A 19,897-nucleotide genomic window follows, 5' to 3' on the forward strand; every position below is an offset into this window, starting at 1 on the left:
TGTTTTACCCAAGGGAGGTTTACATTTCAGTTCTCTTGGATTTGGGTGGTGGGGTGGCTTAGGTGTAAGACATTGACCTTGGAAAGAAAACCCTGCTCCTCGTACTTCACTTGATACACCCTTCGCATGACTGCAAATTCATTATCATTTCCTCAGTCCTGGAGAGGAGGGAATGTTAGGGAGAATCTCCCAATTTCAGATTTCCTGAAGGAAAAATATGAAAGAGACTGAGTTTCATCCTGTCATTGATAAGAGAGAATAGTCTGTCATTTATCTCATGTGTTAGGTCTCTTAGTTATGAAAATGGAGGTATTCCTTAAAAACTATGCACAGTCTTGAATTTCATTAGGCACAGAAGATTGCAGTCTTTCAGACAATTGTAAAAAACCAACCTCAGCCTGCAAACTTATTTTTTCGTTTCCAAGGTTACCTCTTCTCCTTAAGCTACCAAGGTTCTCTCAAGGCTTTTGATGCAGTTAGTTTAATGAGATGATTATGGGAAGAAAGTATTCCTGCCAGCTTGAAACTTGGTTCATGCTCTATTCTGTAATAAAACTTAAATATTTTATAATAATAAATAATACCTTTTGGTTGAATAGATTGCTTCTTTTGGCAGCTCTGCCCAAATGTTAGGTTTTAGTGGTGGTATTCATATATTTTAAGGTAAACAGCAGTAGTAATATTAAACACATCAAACAGTAGTAATACTTAATCTTTAGGTTGTATGCTATATTTTTCAAAGTGTTTTCACATATGTATTACTTTAATTTTAAATCTCCATAGTACTGGTGTTTCTATCTGAAATCTGAATTTAGTTTTAACTCTGAAACTACTGTCAAGAGGTTTAGGTGAAAGATGAAACCAGTAAGCCTTTATCTTCATACACAATAAGGAGTGATTTTGGAGGACAATTTATTGGGTCTTAGTTATTTTCTCAATGCAGAATTTAAAGCCTGTTGTATTTAATTATACATGTTTTAAGTAAAAATTATGATTTGGCGATAAAATTCATGCAAGTTTTGCTAGTCTAGTTTGATCTCTCCCTCTGGGCTGTTAAAGGTACCCACCCCAGTGTTTTTGTGGACTTTTCATCTCAGCACTCTGCTGGCCCCTGTCTGTGAGCATGTGTCTCCCTTAACTGACAATCTAGCAAGTGAGACAGGAGTGGGCCCACAGGAACACTAGGCGAAAGTGCTGGATTCAGAGGAGTCCCTCTTTCTAACTCTGCTGCGTTTTGCTGTTTTTCATGACAACCAGCACAGAGATTCCAGTTCTGGGTCTCTCTGAGGCTGGAGGTGACAGAGTTGGGGCTGAACCAGCCATTCTTTGTTTTATCTTTTGGTTCTAGGCCACAACTCTTTTCTCTTTTCCCTTTACCTTTGGTCTTTTCACTTAATCACCCCACCCCCATGTTTTCTTAAAGCAGAATACTGATATTAATCTGCTTCACATTCTGATAGGGTGAGGTTAAGATTTCTTGCTTAGACTGTAATTGACTAAAAGTTTGTCAGTTGCAGAGTATGTGCAACACCTTAACTGCTCAAAATCACAGCAGATTATTACAATGAATGAAACATTCCCTGTGTTTTTAGTTCTGTGAAAAAAGAGCCTCTGCCAGCTTTCTTGCTAATAACCCTTGGATAGTTTTCTAAATTTTTTAGAAGTTATTTATATTCTATCATCTGTTACTTGATGGGAAGTGGGGGTAGGACAGATAAATGATGAGGGTGGTCTGGTTGAAGCAACATTTGCCATTTAATAAGTAGCCCATAAATAAGTGTACTTAGAGGGAGATGGCACTTAAAAGTGTTTTTGAATCCCATGAGCAAGATGTTACTGTGATAGCACATAGTAAGGAGCCTATACAGAGTTTTCTACTGGGAGTGAGATGATAGAATGGTGTGAATGAGAAAGAATGGGCAGAATAATACATTGATGAAAGTGAAATTTCTGCTCTGTACTTGCAATTTAACATATTTTCTGGTTTAATGCACCTAAGATAGTGGGTTAATTTCCATGTTCTTGGAAAGAAATCTAACTTAGCTCTCATGAAATACGCACGATTCTATAATTTTAGGTATTCCAGCTACCATATATGTGTTGTTCTAATGGATCTATCTTTCATTGTACTGATAATTCTTTTTTCATCTACATTTTTTTAATGGGGCCAGAACCAGGTATGTTATGTTTTCTATAAATAGATTACTTTAACTTTGAAAATCTATGACTAAGCCTTGCAAATTGCATTATATTAAGACTATATAAAATTGGTTCATCTTCTCATACATGATTTTTTTTCCCTTAAGACAAATATGGTCTCTTTAGAAGGCCTTACCAAAGTAGTTGATCCTTCTCAGCTCACTCCCGAGTTTGATGGCTGCCTGGAATACAACCATGAAGAATGGATTGAAATCAGAGTTGCTTTTGAGGACTACATTAGCAACGCAACCCACATGCTGTCTCGGCTGGAGGAACTGCAAGACATCCTCGCAAAGAAGGAGCTGCCTCAGGATTTGGAGGGAGCTCGGAACATGATCGAGGAACACTCCCAGCTGAAGAAGAAGGTGATTAAAGCCCCCATTGAGGACTTGGATCTGGAGGGACAGAAGCTGCTTCAGAGGATTCAGAGCAGTGACAGTTTTCCCAAGAAGAACTCGGGCTCAGGCAACGCGGACCTGCAAAGCCTCTTGCCCAGGGTGTCTGCCACGCTGGACAGGCTGCACTCAACGCGGCAGCACCTGCACCAGATGTGGCATGTACGCAAGCTAAAGCTGGACCAGTGCTTCCAGCTGAGGCTGTTTGAACAAGATGCAGAGAAGGTAAAGAGGGGTAAACATGCACCAAGTTGGACAGGGAGGGGAGCTTCTGGGTCATCGGGTCCAGGCAGCCACAGCCGGCATGGTCAGGTGAAAGGAAAGACAGGGGGAGAGTGGTAAGACCACGCCCACTGTGTTTGCTCTAACCCACGAGGGTCAGTGCAGAGACAGCAATGACATCAGTTTTCCAGTTTCACTCATTGTGCAATACAGTGCTATTTTAGAAATTTCGAGTTAAGGTTACTGATGTTTTGGTCTAGAATACCTGTAAGATAGACAAGAATGATATTTTTCACTTAAAAGAGTGAGAATTTCATAGGATTATGTTATTGAAAGCAGTAATCATGTAAGTATTTTGCTAATACCTGCTCTTCCTTCATACAAAGCCAGTGACAGAACATCATTCACATCTATTATTATTTTTTTTTAAATAAAAGGTGAGCAATACATTAAAAATAATAGTTTCTGGCTAATACAGGCAATAATTACCTGTAGTCTCATGTTTTATTTTTGTGCAGCAAACAAACCAACTGGTCAAAGTGAATTCTTGTCAATTACTGGCTAATTCAATCTTAGCAGTGTGAAAACAGGATACTTATTTATAGGAATGTGTTGTAAGCTATGAACATGGGTGAATTAATCATTTGGGGGTTTATTGAATTTTTTTATAAGTAGAAAACTGCATTAGAAATCTTTGATATAAAAGGAAATTTTGAAAGGTGACAATCCAGTATTATTATATGATAAGCTTTGAACAAATCTTTCAGTGTACCTTTGTTTTAAGTAGTAGAAATTCTTCCTTTCAGTTACTAGAAAAACAGGTTACTATCTCTGCTATTCTATTTTAAGTCACAATGACAGTGCTAATGGTAGTCATTTCTGTTTTCTTAAATGTTTTCCTTGTGAACATCTTAATTGACATTCTTGTCCAAGTAGCATCTGCATTGAACCTTAGGAGCTGTGTCATCGTTAAATTTTTTCCCAAGTCCTTTTGCTTTTGACGGTAAATTTTATTGTATGTATTTGCATAGACTTCTATATACTTCTTGCATGAAAGAGCATAATCTTTCAATCATTGGCATTACTGTTGGTAATCTGTGGGCATCGCAAAGCCTATCTGGAGACCTTTAAGTCCCTGATTTCACCTAATGGCTCTTTAATTAAAGAGCAGAGGAGCAAGTTAAGCAGTTTAGTAGGGGAAGGAGGCTGGTTGAGAGTCAAAAGATGAGAGTTTTTAATTAGCCTGGGGGATTTGAATACCTCTTTACTTACCTGCTTCTTAACTCCTCATCTGTATGAGGAACACGTTAGATAAGATTTTCTTGCAGATCCTGAAAGTCCAAACGCCTGGGAGATGGTCAGAAAAAGGAAGTCACCCTTTCTTGGTACAGCCCCGTCCCTGGGCCTGCATCAGTCATTTCTCTTTCTGGAGTGATTCTAGGTTGTCTTTTTCCTTCTGGTAGATGTTTGACTGGATCACACACAACAAAGGCCTGTTTCTAAACAGCTACACGGAGATTGGGACCAGCCACCCGCATGCAATGGAGCTTCAGACGCAGCACAATCACTTTGCTATGAACTGTATGGTAAGATATGGTCAGGACAGATGGACCCTGGCATGGGATTTAGCAGATGTCATACCAGCACACTCATAGGAGGCAGTGTGGGCCTTCAGAGGCACTGTTTTGATTATAGCAGCTGACCGTCACACATAGGGAGTACTCTAGTGTTAGAGTGTCTAAGTATCTTAAGCTATAAAGAAACAAAAATGGAAAGCAAGGAAACAAACCAGCCAGTGAAACTTGAACCGCTTACTTGGCTAATTCAGCGTAGGTGGTTTTGATGCTGGCTCCTGTGTTCTGCTGCTTAGGAGCCTGCAGGGGCTCCCGAAGAGCTTCTCTGAGGCAGAGTGAGTGTCCTGAACAGACTGCTGATGCCGGCTGCTGTTCACGAGGGAGAAAGAAGCCAGCCTGCTACTTACCTCTAGGACACACTCTAGTTCTCCTCAAACGTGAGATTTCCTTCCATGTTGAACTGAAGGCCTGAGCTCTGGCCTTCAGCCTTGCCTGGAATGCCCTGGCTCTCTGAGGTTGACACATTTGACGCCTTTGGCCTGTTGCTGTGCTGCCTTCAGAGTCCTCTAGACCAGGTAGGGGTCATGGTAGGACTACCTCGCAAAGAACCAAAAACATTGAGTTTTCAATAGCACTTTTGTTACATTTTTACAGTTAATGCAACTAAGATAAAACTCTGTGTTGTTCTATAGGATTTCTGCTTGCTTCTATAGACAGTTAAGTTTCTAGAAATTTCCTCCTCAGGTATAGCAGTTTTGGTTGGGACTTCAAGTCAGCTTTGTGAGAATTAACTACTTTTAAACCTTGTAACGTTTGTTATAGAGCATTAAAGTGATATGAAGGCAGGGTCTTTGTTTAAGTTAATTCATTATGATGCCATTTAATTAAAGTTTGATCAACTAAGTGCTACAATTTAGGTAGTTTCAAAGATAAGATTTAGCAATATAAACGTTGTAATAAACAATAATTTTTATATCTGTTCTAAAGTGTGAGGTAAAGAGAATTTCCAGTTTAAATCATTAAATCTGACAATAGATAAGGAGAGCTGTGGGGCTGATTTCTTAGAAGGATTTCTTCCTAAAGAGTTACTATCAAATTTTCAGAATCTTCTGAAACTTCAACTAATGGCAAAGGGCACGTTCAGTTCACCATACCACATACTATAAAAACTAGAAATATTAAAATATATCCTAGAAATGAACAGAAAATGTACTCGTATACTCCCTGCCCCCACCTTATTAGTGACGTTGATTTAGATTTAGAAGTCAAGAGAATAGGAGGCAGAGTGTGGAAGACAGAAGGGTGGGTTATGAAGATGGCTGTTTTAAATGCAACTCTGTTGTTGACCTTGTGACCTTGGGCAGGCTGTTCAACCTCCTTGAGCCTCAATCTCCTAATCTATAAAGTGGAGATAGTAGCTGCCTTCCATGGTGTTACATACTTCATTTACTCTAGATATGTAAGACACTAAGCATTGAGTAAGACCTCAGTAAATGGTAATTATTACCAGTTATGTTATTAATATAATTAAAAATACAGTTAAAGCAGGTAAGAATCTCTTACAAGTATGGGTAATGTCTATTGTTTTTAGATTTTAGTATATTTTCTTATTTCTACAATACACTTTTATTATTTTTCTAAGTTAAATTTTTATTTAAAAAGTATGTGGCAGTTCCGTACCAGGCTGATTGATGACTGCTGGGGGAACTTTCCAGACCTGTCATGCCGCTTGTTTTAAATGCTTCCATGAATCCTTACTGTCTGTCTGTGACATTTATTTATGCATAACAAGACCTATTAACCTTTACTCCATCTACTACTGTCTACAGTGTTTTGAACAATTTTTGACAAAAAAAAAAGTACCAATACACAAAGTTGACCATCTTTGAAGAAAACGTATTATCAATTTGTGCTCCTTCCACTGTGACAGATATTTATAAAAGCTGTGATGATAAGAATGTAGGTGTAGGTCCTTTGACTGTAGGGAATCGCACATTGCCATATTTTGTATAGTTGCTTATTTAGGAGTACTTAGGCCATACTACAACAAGTGACAGAGAGATGGAAAAAGTATCACACACAGACTGGTACCATCTGTCTGGGATATAAAAGTAATACAGGAAAGTGTAACAGAATCTAAGTATGAACCATGACGAATCACTGGTTCCCACAGTGGAACCATCCGAATGGGCAGTTCTTAGATCCTACCAGAGGGCCTCTTCTGCTCTTCCTAACACACCGCTTGGGTTGGCTTTTCCTCATTAAGGACACAGAGAAAACGAAATTACCAAATCTAGTCACCTGTCACTTTTCGAGGAGGGAGGGAGGGAGAGAAAGAATGCACGTGAGAAAGGGAGGCATTGCTTTTAACTTAAAGGGTAATGGAGCATTAATGTCACACAGGCCATGAGGTCAGTTCTCTCCAATCGAGGCGTTGGTTGTCACAGCCTCACTGGGTACCCTTTCTCCCTCCATTTGAGACAAATGTTGTCTGTTAGTAATTCTGGCCTTCAGATGCAGCCCAGAAAAGTAACTCAGAGGCTGGGGTCCTGTGACTCTCTAACTGCAGATCGAGGCGACTCCACTAAGTTCTGATTTGGGTCAGAAATAGAGGGAAACGGCCCGCCCCGTGGCTCACTCGGGAGAGTGCGGTGCTGATAGCGCTGAGGCTGTGGGTTCGGATCCTATATAGGATGGCCGGTGTGCTCACTGGCTGAGCGTGGTGCAGACCACACTGTGCTGAGGGTTGTGATCCCCTTACCGGTCAAAAAAAGAAGAAGAAGAAATAGAGGGAAAGGATGAATAGAGAGAACGGGTGAGTGAGATTTTTAGGACGCTTACTTGGGCGGACTGCAGAAACCCAAGGGACAGTGAGGCCGTCGCAGGGGTCCATGTGCCAGGCAGTGGGAGATTGGCCCAGAGGGGTTGTGGTGGGAAGGGAGAGAAGGGAGGAAAAGTGTAGAAGAGTTGGGACAGATTGAGTAATTCTGTCAGGGCAAGCCTGGAGGAGCCAAAGATGTGTCTGTGGTTTGGGGGACCCATAGTGAGGAGCAGCGTGTTGATGGGGTGACAGAAATCACAAATATGTGAAGAACAACAGCATGGGATTTGTTGAAGGTGTGTATCCCCCCCCCCCCCCCCCCGCCTTCCATGTAATAACTGAGCCTTAGAGAAGATTGAAGGTGGAAAGGCAGGTGCCATAAAGAGAACTTGCTTTGCAAGAAGCGGGGGAGATTATTTTTTTACTTTTTCTTTTTTGTTCTAAGTCCTCACATTCTTATTTTTATAGTAAACTGGTGGACTTGAAGATGGGAATTTTGACAGAGTAGAAAAGCTTTATTTACAATTTGAACATAGCATTATTGTGTTTCTACCTCAATTCATATTCTTGGGAGAAAGTGGATCCACTTACAGAAGACTTTTTTGTTGGCACCAAAAAAATGACTTAGGCTTATGCAGGAAAGAGAGCTTGTTTTCACACAAGTAGCCTTTGGTTGCTAAGTCCATATTTTTTAGTTTTTGGGTTCTAGTTAAAAACTGAAGTGGCAGTTCCTTCAGTTCTGCATGACTGCTTGTCAGTAGGCTTGCCATCTGGAGCCTTCTCAGCATTTGAGGCCAAAAAGTGAGTGACAGTGTATTTGTGTGCGCCCACTGTGTATCTGATTGCTTTGTGCTTGACAATTTTGCTTTCAGCTAGTCGATTTGTAACTTTACAGTTTTAAAAATAGAAATTGAAACCAGCACTTAGAGTTTATGGAAATCCAGAGAGGACATATGTATAATACTATATACCAGGTGATTCTCCTGGTTAAAAATATGATAATGTTTAGTGTTTTAGAAAGTGCTCTGTGGGTTTCTTAGAAAGGAACTTGTTTGCCTTCCCCTAACCAGCCCTCATGTTCTGCCCCCTTTGCAGAATGTGTATGTAAATATAAACCGCATAATGTCGGTGGCAAATCGTTTGGTGGAGTCTGGCCACTACGCCTCTCAGCAGATCAAACAGATTGCGAATCAGCTGGAGCAGGAGTGGAAGGCGTTTGCGGCAGCCCTGGACGAGCGGAGCACCTTGCTGGACATGTCCTCCATCTTCCACCAGAAGGCTGAAAAGGTCAGTGCCTGGAACCCCTCGCCCACCAGGTGGTAACCAGAGTGTTTCCTCCTCCAGGAATCTCGAAATGTGCGCCAAGTCCTTGGAGGACTTTATGTAGCACTTACTGTGAGTTCTGAAGGTACTCAGCGGTGAGTTTACATCCCAGCTCTCTTAACTCCTTGCTGTGCAATCATAGGCAAGTTGCTTAACCTCTCTGATCTTTAGTTTTCCCATTTGTGAAGTAGAAATAACCATATCTGCGTGGGAGGATTGTGTTAGCATGTAAATGTGATCATCTGTTAGGTAAACACTAATAAGTGGAAGCTGCTGTTCTCCCTCCTCCCCCTCTCCTCTCCTCTCCTCTTCCTACTCATTGTTACCTCTTTATTATGCCAATTAGGATGCTTCGGCGGCAAGTAACAGAATTCCTCTCAGTGGTTTGAACATCAGGGGGTTGCTTTTCTCACAAAACAAGAAGTTGCAAGGTGCATGCACTTCCAGCTGCACAACTGGGTCAGGGCTGGAGTCTGCTTCTCTCGGGTTTGCTTGGCCTCTCCTCGTGCTCACGAAACCTGTTTCCCAGCTCCAGGCGCCCACTCCTCCATAGGCAGGGACGGTGGGAGGTGCCTTCGCCTGGACAGCGGGAGGTGCCTTCACCCCATCACTTCCTCGGGGAACCATTTTCCAGAAGGCTCTTCCACCCCAGCTCCAGTTCCTATTAGCCAGGATTGGGGTGCATGTCCATGCCCCTGGGAGGTGGGGGAGTGCTGATCTAGCTTTTTAGCCTCCACGGCCTTAGGGAGGCTCTGTCTGCAAGGGCAACAGTGGAAAAATGGCATTTGGGCAGGTAGTCTACAGCTGTGAGAAATGCCCTCACCCGTCCAAGGCCAAAGGATGGACACGGAGACACGAGGTACAGCAAAGCGAGACTTTAATTACGGCCTTGAAAGGCTTGGGTGTTTGAACAGCAGGCACATGGAAAAGGGCTGTAGCCAGCAGTTTAATTCCTAGTGCGCAAGTCCCTGCCTCCACCCGCTCATTGATCAGGGTGCACAGTCTTCCTGGATGACGTCTAAGATTACCCCAGTTTATTAACCGCTTGTAAGAAATTTCTTTGTCTGAGGGCTCAGGACAAGCCTGCGAAAAATGCCCACTGAAACCCTGTGAAAGGAGAAACATTAGGGAATGAAGATAACAATAGAGGGCTGGTAACTCATTACCAACTCAAGGAGAACTTTATCAATTCAGTGACCCCCCAGGAATGGGCTGGGCCAGTCAGACAACTTTCGGGGTTGGGCCTGAATTATTTCTGAAAATAAATCACTTAGATTATTTTCTTACATCAGCGTCTTTCATAATTATTAGATTATTTGTATGGATTCTGATTCCGACTTCATATTAGCTTCATTTGCTGATGTGCTGTTTCCAAAATATCTTGTGTAACAGGTAATATGTAATGGATGCCCGTGACACTCCCCACACCTCCACACACCTCTGCTCCAGCAAATTTGCTCAACGGAACACCCTGGGAAGGCAGCACAGGGGAGGGTGTGCTCGTGACTTGGACTCCCTCAGTAGAAGGTGTGCTGCACAGCAAAGGACCTTTTCAAGGTGTGGAAGAAGAGCACAGGAAATTTTAGCCACTAGGAAGGCAGATTTATGGGGAAAAAGCAAGTGGTTGCTTTATTTAAAAGGAAAAATGTTGCTATAACTTTCTCAGGGTTAATTTTTGGGGGAAACTGCATTCATAGGGATTTACACTGATGCTTCTAAGAAGGAAATAGTATCCTTTATTGAGAGTCAGTCTCTGTTGAAGAGTGAAGAAGTCAGTAAAGGTAAGGTAGAGGCCCCAGCTTGCCTGGGATTTCAGTAATGTAGTCAGAATGTTGCACGAGACACTAATTAGCAGAGATCTCAACTTTAGAAACCTTTAATGTGTGAAGCAAGAGAGGAAACTGAGCAAACCATAAAGAGAAGAAAATCTCTTTAGCGTCATGCAGAAGCTGTGCGTGGGAACTTTCAGGTTTCAGTGGTAAGGATTTTTCTGATTTCTAACCTTATGCATTCAACTAATTTTATGATAAAAGAGAGACAAAAGCTTATACACAAAAACAGTTTTTTAAAATAATGATAACGTCTTCATAATGTGGCTACCTCTGATCCTTATCATTGTACAGAGTAGATACGTACTTGATTATTTTGACTTTGAGATAATATAAATGCATTTATTTGTACAAGCTGCTTGGGTAGATGGAAGATAGTCTGAAGCACAACATCTAGAAAATCTCTTTCCGAACATGGTGGGATTCAGAGTTGTAAATAAACCCAACAGATTAATTGCCGTTCTGACTTGCCTGAAAATAATCTAGAAGTGTGGTGCCATGGGCATTTCCTACCCAATGCCTTATGATCAAACATTTCAAACATGCAGCAAAGTTGCAAGAGCCTGAGATGTTTTTATTTGGATAAATGAATGGCTATGATTTATGTATTTGAAAGAAACTAAAGTAGATTAATACATTACTGAACATAATTTCATGTGCTCATGTGTAAACAGTGCCTGAGGTCTCAGTGCATGTGAAGTGGCCAGAGAAGAAGCCAAATTGGTTAGGGAGAGAGGATCCCAATGACGAGGGGCCCCACATGCGTTCTGGACCTGATGAAGCAACGAGGCCTCACCTAGACAACTGAAACGTGCAGGTGGAACATTAGGACGTCTTCAGAGAGTACCTCCTTACTCTCGAGCAAAAATATATGTGTTTTTCCCCTCACTGAATAAAAGCAAGATCCTTGAATTCTGATGTATGGAAGATCACATCTACTAGGTTCCTCTTCCCAGGAGAGCAATCACAAAAATAGGTCAACTTTGTTCTCTCTTTTTAAATGCTTTACCTTGTAGTTATGTGTAAACTGTTTGTAAGCTCAATCTGGAAAGTACCAGAAATTTGGACATCATAAGTTAGGTTTCCATCATAGCCACCTCTTTAGCCAGGCAGTTTTCATGATTAAGAGGACATAGGGCCCCAATACGTGACTCCATGGCTAATGTTCTCAGGGAGGTTTACAGCTCTTAGCTGAGACACCAAGGCCTACCCTCTGTCTCCGTAGGTATTCTTGAGTTGGTATTTGCTTATGGCTTTGTAAACTTAAATCTTGAAGTTTAAAATTAGATGAGAATGCTGTTTCATAGATGTTATGCCTTCCAAAGATGTGTCTGCCATTCTCTCTCATGTCATCATCTCCAGTGAATGTGTGGGATCAGAATACTCGTTCACAAATACAGAGACACCGCAATGTTAGTGATTTTACTAGTGGGTGTGTTTAAAGGCTCCACCCTTCACTTTTCTTAGTCATGTGGCATATCTGCTGGACAGCTCCTTTATATTAGGAAGGTTCCACAGCAAATGTTGTTAGAATTACATTTGTATGAAACAAAGAAGTGACTTAATTTTACTGCACCTTAAAATCTCCAATTTTTACTGTTAAAAACAGTGATCTAGAGCTACATTGTATCCACATTTCACATGCTCAGCAGCAATATGTAGCCAGTGGCTGCTGCATTTAGCACTGACACAGGTTTCCATCTCTGAAGAAAGTTCTGTTAGTGCTGATAGAAGTTTCCCATCAGAGTGAACCATAAATCTTTTATCTATGCCTTTAAGGGCTTCTGTACTTTGAAAAGAGCCAAAAATAAGGTAACAACCGGTATTTGTATAGTTTTGTAACATTTACAGAGCCCTTGAACATGAAATCTCATTTCATCCTTAAACCAGCCCAGTGGAGTAGAGGGGGCTGGTGATGGGGGACCATTGTCCATGTTCCCAAAGCAGGGACTTTCTGTGAGGTCCGGGACTCCGTCTCCAGTTCCTGACCTAATAACAAACTATTTTGCACTTACATTAAAATTCTTATAAAATTTCACTTTCCATAAAAAATTTCAGATGTCAAGGTTTTTTGTTTTTTTGTTTTGGCAGCTGGCCGATACAGGGATCTGAACCTGTGACCTTGGTGTTATAAGGCTGTGCTCTAACCAACTGAGCTAACCAACAAGCCCCATAACAAATTTTAGAAGTAACATTACTATAAATGTGACAGATGGTAGTTATCAATTGGATAATTTTATCATAGGCCTCTGTTGAAATTGAAAATAACAAGAGTATTGCTTCATTATTCCCTTTGACTTACTAAGGCAGATAAGACACATGTAATTGTTCCCATTTTAATCTTGTTTCACTTTGTGTATATTCTTTTTTCATGAACATTTTTATTAAAAGCCTAGGCCTAGTTCAACTTTTGGTAAAAACAAAACAAAGATTCTCATGGAATAGAAAGGAATTGGGATTTAAAAACAACAACAACAACAAAAAAAAAACAAGCGTTCTTCAAAAAGTCCGTGGGAAAATAGAATTAAAAAATAATACAAATCTTTCTCTTTTTTTTTTTTTGTTTTGGCTTCTGGCTGGTACAGAGATTGAACCCTGGAACCTTGGTTACCAGCACCGCACTCAAACCAACTGAGCTAACCAACCAGCCCACAAAATCTTTCCATGAACTTTTTGAAGTACCCTGTGTACTTCAAAAATGAAAAGGGGTATTAATGAAAACAGATTTAAAGTATTTAGAGTGGTCATTGGCATGTTTTGGTTCAGGGTGAACCCGACGTCTCTGAGTTTCTGTATTGGAGCCGTCAGGGCTGGATTCACCAGTGGAAGTGTTTGGTCTATCCTGTGATTTCCCTGGGTGGAGGTGGGGACCTAGGAGAGGGAGTAGACATGATGAAAGGAAAAGGAAAAGGAAGAAATTAGAAATAAGAAAAGCAAGAACTCTGAAGTTTGAATTCAAATGTGTGTGGGGGGGTGCGTTCAGTGCCTGATTTTCAAGTGGTCCCAATTTTTCCAAAGAGGAGAAAGTCCTAAATAAATATTTTAAAAGTTCGTGTTTTAGGAAGTTTCCATCTCTTTGTCTCCTAAATCGGGCTGAGCACCTGTGCTCTGCTGAGGCTCCATCACGAGATAGTGGGGGTGAAAGAGGGTGGGAATGAAACTCACAGCCTGGAAGATCCCAGCACTCTGAGTAGTGGGAGGCTGGAAGATTGGAGCCCCACCACTCCCCCACCCCAGCAGATGGAGAGTGGTGGAGTAAATGCTTAGGAAAACAAATCTGCCAATTAGTTATTCAAGTTCGCCTCTTGAGGCTGTATGTATCAGTCACTCTTCGCTCATCTGCTGGCCTCAATTTTGCAAACTGGCTAATCCAAACTCCTTTTATCTTCTGTTTGGCAACCCTTAAGAAAAAAAAAAATCACCATTCTGCTTAGTAACAGAATCCCCAGTTCTGAGGCAGCCTCCTGATTTGAATTCATGGAGCTGCATTTAATTCCCTTGCTCTCTCCTGTCTTTACCCCCAGTCTAGCCAGGTGCTGACATGTTTTGATCTACAGAGCATCTAAAGCATCAAATTCTAATTTGGCTGCTCTGATCTCACTGGAGGACAGTAGCCATTTTCTGATTCCCCCAGTGTTGCAATCCCAAACTGTATTTATCAAGATGTTAATAGGTCTGTGTATGTGTGTGTGTGTGTGCTGGGCTGGTGGTGGGGGAGACACTGTTTAGAGAGGTCAGATAAGTTTGGCACCTGACATACCAGCGCTCCCACCCCCAGTCACAGTACACATTATCTTATTAAAAGGGTTTGACGGTCTATTCTGTAGGTGCCTGTTTAATTTTGACACCAAACATGACTTCAGAATGCTTTTTCTTGGTGGAATACCTGTCAGCATCCTCTTCCTTGGATCTCTGAAGGGAGATTGCTGAGCCTTTGGGTGTTCAGCATTTTGCAGAGCAGTGACAGCCTAGAACTTGCCCTTTGGATTCTAGTGTTGCCATCTTGTCAGTGAAGGACAGAAAAATGATGCTTGTGCAGAAGTCCTTGTAAAACCATGGTCAGGATTATTTCTATCATTGGGCTTTGTTAACCCAGTAAATTTAGATGGGCAGAATCCTTTTTCCACATGATCTCCACGTTGCAAACCATCCTTCCCCATGTATTTAAAACCTGGCTACCTTTTTTCAGGTTAGTATAATCAGTGCCTTCTTAGGATACTTTAAGAAATTATATTAAGTTATTTACTTTTTTAATTACAGGCATATATAAAACTTCTTGAATGTTTCTCTTCATTGGTTGCTTCAAAAATTGGAGTTGAAAATATTTTAATAGTGATTTTGTACAGTGATATATCAGTCTGATATAATTAAATTGTGTCTGCTCATTACATTATGAAATATTATATAACTAAAACTTGTTTTCACCTTGTTCTATCAGAAGCATTTTTATTTCTTCTTAGGAATATGTTGTAACTTTTCTTTTGGAGGGGATGTTTTTCAATGGCCATCATACCTAACTTGGACCTGACAATTTATTAATGATGACAGTTAACCTCAATCAATTTGTATTTGAAAAAAGTTAAAAATAATTTAATGATTTGTATTAAATGCAATAATGGAAGAAAATACAGTGAAATAGAGCTCAGGAGTACTTAGAATCCTGTAACCTTACCTAATTGACATTTATAGAACACTTCACCCAAGAAATACTCAGAAATGTGCCTAAGTAGTCATAAACAGATATTCCTCAACTTAGGATGGGGTTACGTCCCAATAAACCCATCTTAAGTCAAAAATATCATAAGACGAAAATGCATTTAATACCCTGATATACCCATTGTAAAGTCAAAAAATTGTAAGTCGAACCACCACAAGTTGGGTTGGTCTGTATGTACATATGTGGGAAGCGGAGAGGTATAAAGTAATTTTATTACTACCTCCATTGCCTTGAGGGTTAGCAGGGCACCGTAAGAGAAGGTATTGAAGACACCCGCCTGTGCTTTCAGGGGTCCAGTCATGTTGGAAGCTGTCGGCAACCACCTGCAGGCAGGTGACACTCACTGCTGCATGAATCGGCTTTAAGCCTGAGGTTTGCATACAGGTGTTTTTCTGAACCAATATGGTACTAATAAAGGAATTTTCATAAACAATTATTACTTGGCTGACTTGTCTAATTTATGGTCCTAAACTGAGAGATTATTCTCCTTACACTTTAAGAGAATTATAGCACATTTCCTGTCAGTTACTGCATTTTAAATAGCCATCCTCTGCCTTCCCTGCTAAGTTTAAAGATGTGTTGATGTCTGTTTGGCTTAATTGAATTAGCTTTTTTGACACTTGCCTTTGACACTTACTTAACTGGTGGATTCTATACTGATTTATCAGCTATTGATGAATGTGGGGAGGTGGGGGCAGTGGAGGAGATTGAGGCGAGATTGGGACACTTTTGCTTGGTCTCCTTTTAGTTCCTCTGTTAATTTCCTTTGAGAAGGTAGATAAATGGACTGGCTACTCCTATTAGGCAAATGATTTCAGAGACCTGAGCTTTTTGTTAACATTTTAAAGTAAGAGGAAAGAAGTAAGGCTGAAAAACAGCTCTGCAGAGAAGCAGAGCCCTGCTGTTGAGTGTGGTTGAGGCTGGAGGGCTGTGGAGACAGGCGTTGTCTCTGCTCTCGGTTGCTAGGAGTACAGGACAGTTAGAGACGCAGATCCAAAGGCAGGCTGGGAAAGTTAACTAAGTTTCCCAAAACAGACAGTACAGGACAGTGTTTTTCCAGGGGTGTGCCTGAGGCACTGATTTAAAATGCAGTTTCGTGGGCTCTGCCCCAATCCTGCCACAACCTAATCTCTGGGGATGGAGTCCAGGAATCAGATTTGAGAACTCACATTAATGCCGTTTGAGATGGAGATTTAACCATGTTACATTCTTAAAATCTTCCTAAACTACCCTAATTTTCAAAACCATGTTATAAAATACCCACTTCTCAATATAAATTGTCATTGATAGAGATAATTTTTTTTTTTTCCAACCTTCCAAGTATATGAGCAACGTGGATCCGTGGTGTAAAGCCTGTGGTGAGGTTGACCTTCCGTCGGAGCTGCAGGATCTAGAAGATGCCATTCACCACCACCAGGGAATATACGAACATATCACTCTTGCTTATTCTGAGGTAAGTGGCCAACTTTACTTAAACTGCAAGGCAACATTATTTTTGCATCACAGCACTGGAAGCTGGAAAAATAAGTTTTGGCTAGCCCAGAAAAAGCTTATAGATTTTGAGTTAAATTGCAGTTTAATTGTAGAACATTGGTGCTCCTTTGGGGGTAGGTAGTAAATGAAACAGGGCGGTGGGCATCAAGCAGACTTTTCATGGGGCATGACATGTAGATTTCCCTTATTTTCATCTAAAATAAACACAACTCCAATCTTTTTCTCTATGTGTATTTAAGAGGTATGTATTTTGTGTGCTATTCAGTCTAGTCAAACTCCATTTAATCTTCCTGAATGAAACTTTTTAGAAAGGAGGGAAACTTACTTCAGCCTCATGGTCTGGATTGCAAAACAACAGTTTTTTCAAGCATGTGAAGCTACTTGCTATTTGTTTTAGAAATCTAAGTGTAGTGTTTTCTTTATTACGGTACATTACAGTTGTCCATTGTTATCCAAGGGGCATTGGTTCCAGGACCTCCTGCTGATACCAAAATCCGTGGTCGCGCAAGTCCCTGATATAAAATGGCATACAATTTCATATAACTTGTGCACGTCCTCCCATGCACTTTACATCATCTCTAGATTAATTATAATACCTAATGCAATGTGAATGCTATGTAAATAGTTGTTATACTATATTGTTTAGGGGATAGTGACAGGGGAAAAAAAGTCTGTATACGTTCGGTACACATGCTTTTTTTTTCCCAAATATTTTCTATCCACGATTTATTGAATCCCCAGATGTGGAACCCACAGATCTGAGGGCTGTCTGTACATTATTTATTTAATATATTCCTTTTTTATTTCCTGCTTCCTTCTTCTGCCAGGTTTGGTTGTAGGAACTTTATATAATACCTTATATAATGCTCTCAGCTCTGAGGCATATACCGTTATTGTCCCTGCTGTTACAAATGAGGAAACTGAGGCACAGAGGCAAGAAGTGACTTGTGTCAGGTCAGCAGCTGGCGGAGCAGGATGTGGGCCCAGGCAGGCCGGCTCGGCCGTATTCTCTGCTGCCTTTGCACTGTGGCACGTGGGAGTTGTAGTGGTGACACATGTCTCCCTTGGCCACGTCCTGTTCATCGGGCCCTTCAGACCAGGGGTCCTTTATGACAACGGTTACATTCCTGGAGATGAGAGGGGACTGGGTAGGAATTCTGTGGGTGCTTATTTTTCTGCCTGGTTTCCTCCATTCTCCTTTAATAGGAAGCGTCTATAATGGAAATCTATGTTAACATGAAAGATCATTGTGAGGCCTCAGTGAGAATGTGTTTCAAAGCACCTGGCAGAGGGCTGGGCACCGAGTAGATGTTTAATTAATGCTTGCTGGGTTTAAATCTAAATCTTCCTTGATCTGAGCTGCGTCCACGCTTGTCAGAGTTGTAGGGAAAATGTTGTCCATTTGCATTTCAGTCTGGCAGTTCCTGTTGCGCTTCACTGACCACCTGTCGCTGTCATGTCCTTGGGCCCGGGTCTCTCAACCCACTAGTGTCCATGGGTGAATTAAACAGATGTGTGATGTGCCACTATATTTGCTTCAGAATGTGGTCAGTCCTCCTTGCCATGAAAGTTGACATCTAATGGTTTCTCTAGTCACCTTTGTGCCTAACAAGACCCCCCCCCCTTTTTTTAGCACTGTTTTATGTTGCCTATGGAATTAGAAAATAGTCACCTCTATTATGTTCCTTAATTTTGCATGCAATGTTTCTTAGTTACTTTGGTTTTCTGGTTTATTAGAAACTTGCCTTTTCTATAGTAAAACTGAAAATTGAATAGATTTATAATTTTTTATCACTTTGATTCATGAGTATTATGTGACTTCTAAAAATTATTTCAAGTTCTTGCTCCCAGTGGACCATCTCTGCACATCATCTAATTTCAACCAATGCTGTAGGAAGTGAACGACCCTGTTGTTCTCTCTTGTAATGAGGCCTTCACTGACCTACTCACATGAATCCTTTTCTCTGGAGCTGCTCTTGACTGCAGTGGTGGGCTCTCAGCCAGCCATCTGCATGCCCATACCAGAACAGGATGGCATTGAATAGCCTTCATTCACAAGATGATTGGCAGGAGCTGGGCTACAGCCTTTGCCTGTGGGACCAACTGAGAAAATGCATGCCTTACATTGAAAGCACCTTGACCTGACCATGGTTATCTGCCAGCAGAGCTGGCCAGTTCAGCCTGCCTGTTGCCCTTGGCACTTCTGGCTAAGTACAGAATCTCTAATTGTTACCCTTACATTTTATAAAAACAGGGCATCTTGGCACAGGAACTTATGTTTACCTATGGTGTAGTTTCATTTGATATACATTGGTACTAATAATTCAAAATAATCTGACAGGAAGTAGTCTCCCAGGCTAAGGTCTTAAACCACAATTTTTAGCCTAAGAACATGTTTTCAATTGAGCTATAAAATCAAGGACAGTAACTTTTTTTTTTTTTTTTTGGCAGCTGCCCAGTACAGGAATCCAAACCCTTGACCTTGGTGTTACAAGGCAGCACTCTAACTGACTGAGCTAACAGGCCAGCCAAAGAGACAGTAATTTGAACTGGGTGAACTGAAAGGATTTTCAATAGAACATAGTGAATTTTTTTGCCGTTTAAAATTTAAATTATTTAAATTTTGAAATAATTTCAGCCCTATAGGAAAGTGATAGAATAGCACAGAGAACTCCCACATTTCCTGGCCCTAGCTTTCCTAATTTTTACCATTTTCCCACATTTGTTTCACCCTCTCTCCAGTCAGCAAACCCACATTGACATGACACGACCATCCTATCCACAGATCCCGTTCCTATTTCCCTAGTTGTTCCAGAGATGTCTCTTTTCTTTCCTGGTTCGGGATGCAGTCCAGCAGCATGCACTACATTTAGTTAACATGACTCCTTCAAAATGGAGCATTCTGTAGTCTTTTCTTGCCTTCATGCCTTTGACAGTCTTACAGTACAAGCCTTTCATTCTACAGCATGGCCCTCCACCTCCTAGCCCAGCCAGTCTCCTCCTAGGCTGGCTCAGGCCATGCCTTCTTGGCAGGTCCATGTTCTTCCCCAGGTGTCACAGCAGTGGGCACAGGGTGCAGACCCCTCCCTCCACTGGTGATATTAACCTCATCTGCTTGGTCAGACTGGTGTCTGCAAGGTTTCTCCAATGTTCATTCACTATTTAAAATTTGTCTTTGCTGAGCATGTTGTGGGGAAATATGCTGATATAATACCCATCCCCGTTCTTCATCAGACTCTCACAGCCTGCACTTCTACTGAGGATTTCTGTCCATGTCCACCACTGCTCAAACGGCTGTCTGATGATGGTCACCTGTCCCCGTC

The 19,897-nt window shown here is 41.2% G+C and overlaps 1 protein-coding gene across 1 annotated transcript in view; it reads left to right on the forward strand.

Annotated features, from left to right (window-relative positions):
- TRIO (trio Rho guanine nucleotide exchange factor) overlaps positions 1-19,897 on the forward strand; it is a 335,145-nt gene that overhangs the window by 131,548 nt on the left and 183,700 nt on the right. The window contains exons 5-8 of the mRNA XM_063086904.1: positions 2,307-2,819; positions 4,280-4,402; positions 8,307-8,498; positions 16,402-16,533. Of these exons, the coding sequence (XP_062942974.1) occupies positions 2,307-2,819; positions 4,280-4,402; positions 8,307-8,498; positions 16,402-16,533 (960 nt within the window). The remainder of the gene's footprint in view (positions 1-2,306; positions 2,820-4,279; positions 4,403-8,306; positions 8,499-16,401; positions 16,534-19,897) is intronic.

The sequence above is a fragment of the Cynocephalus volans genome, chromosome 2, assembly GCF_027409185.1.
Source record: "Cynocephalus volans isolate mCynVol1 chromosome 2, mCynVol1.pri, whole genome shotgun sequence".
Lineage (NCBI taxonomy): Eukaryota > Metazoa > Chordata > Mammalia > Dermoptera > Cynocephalidae > Cynocephalus > Cynocephalus volans.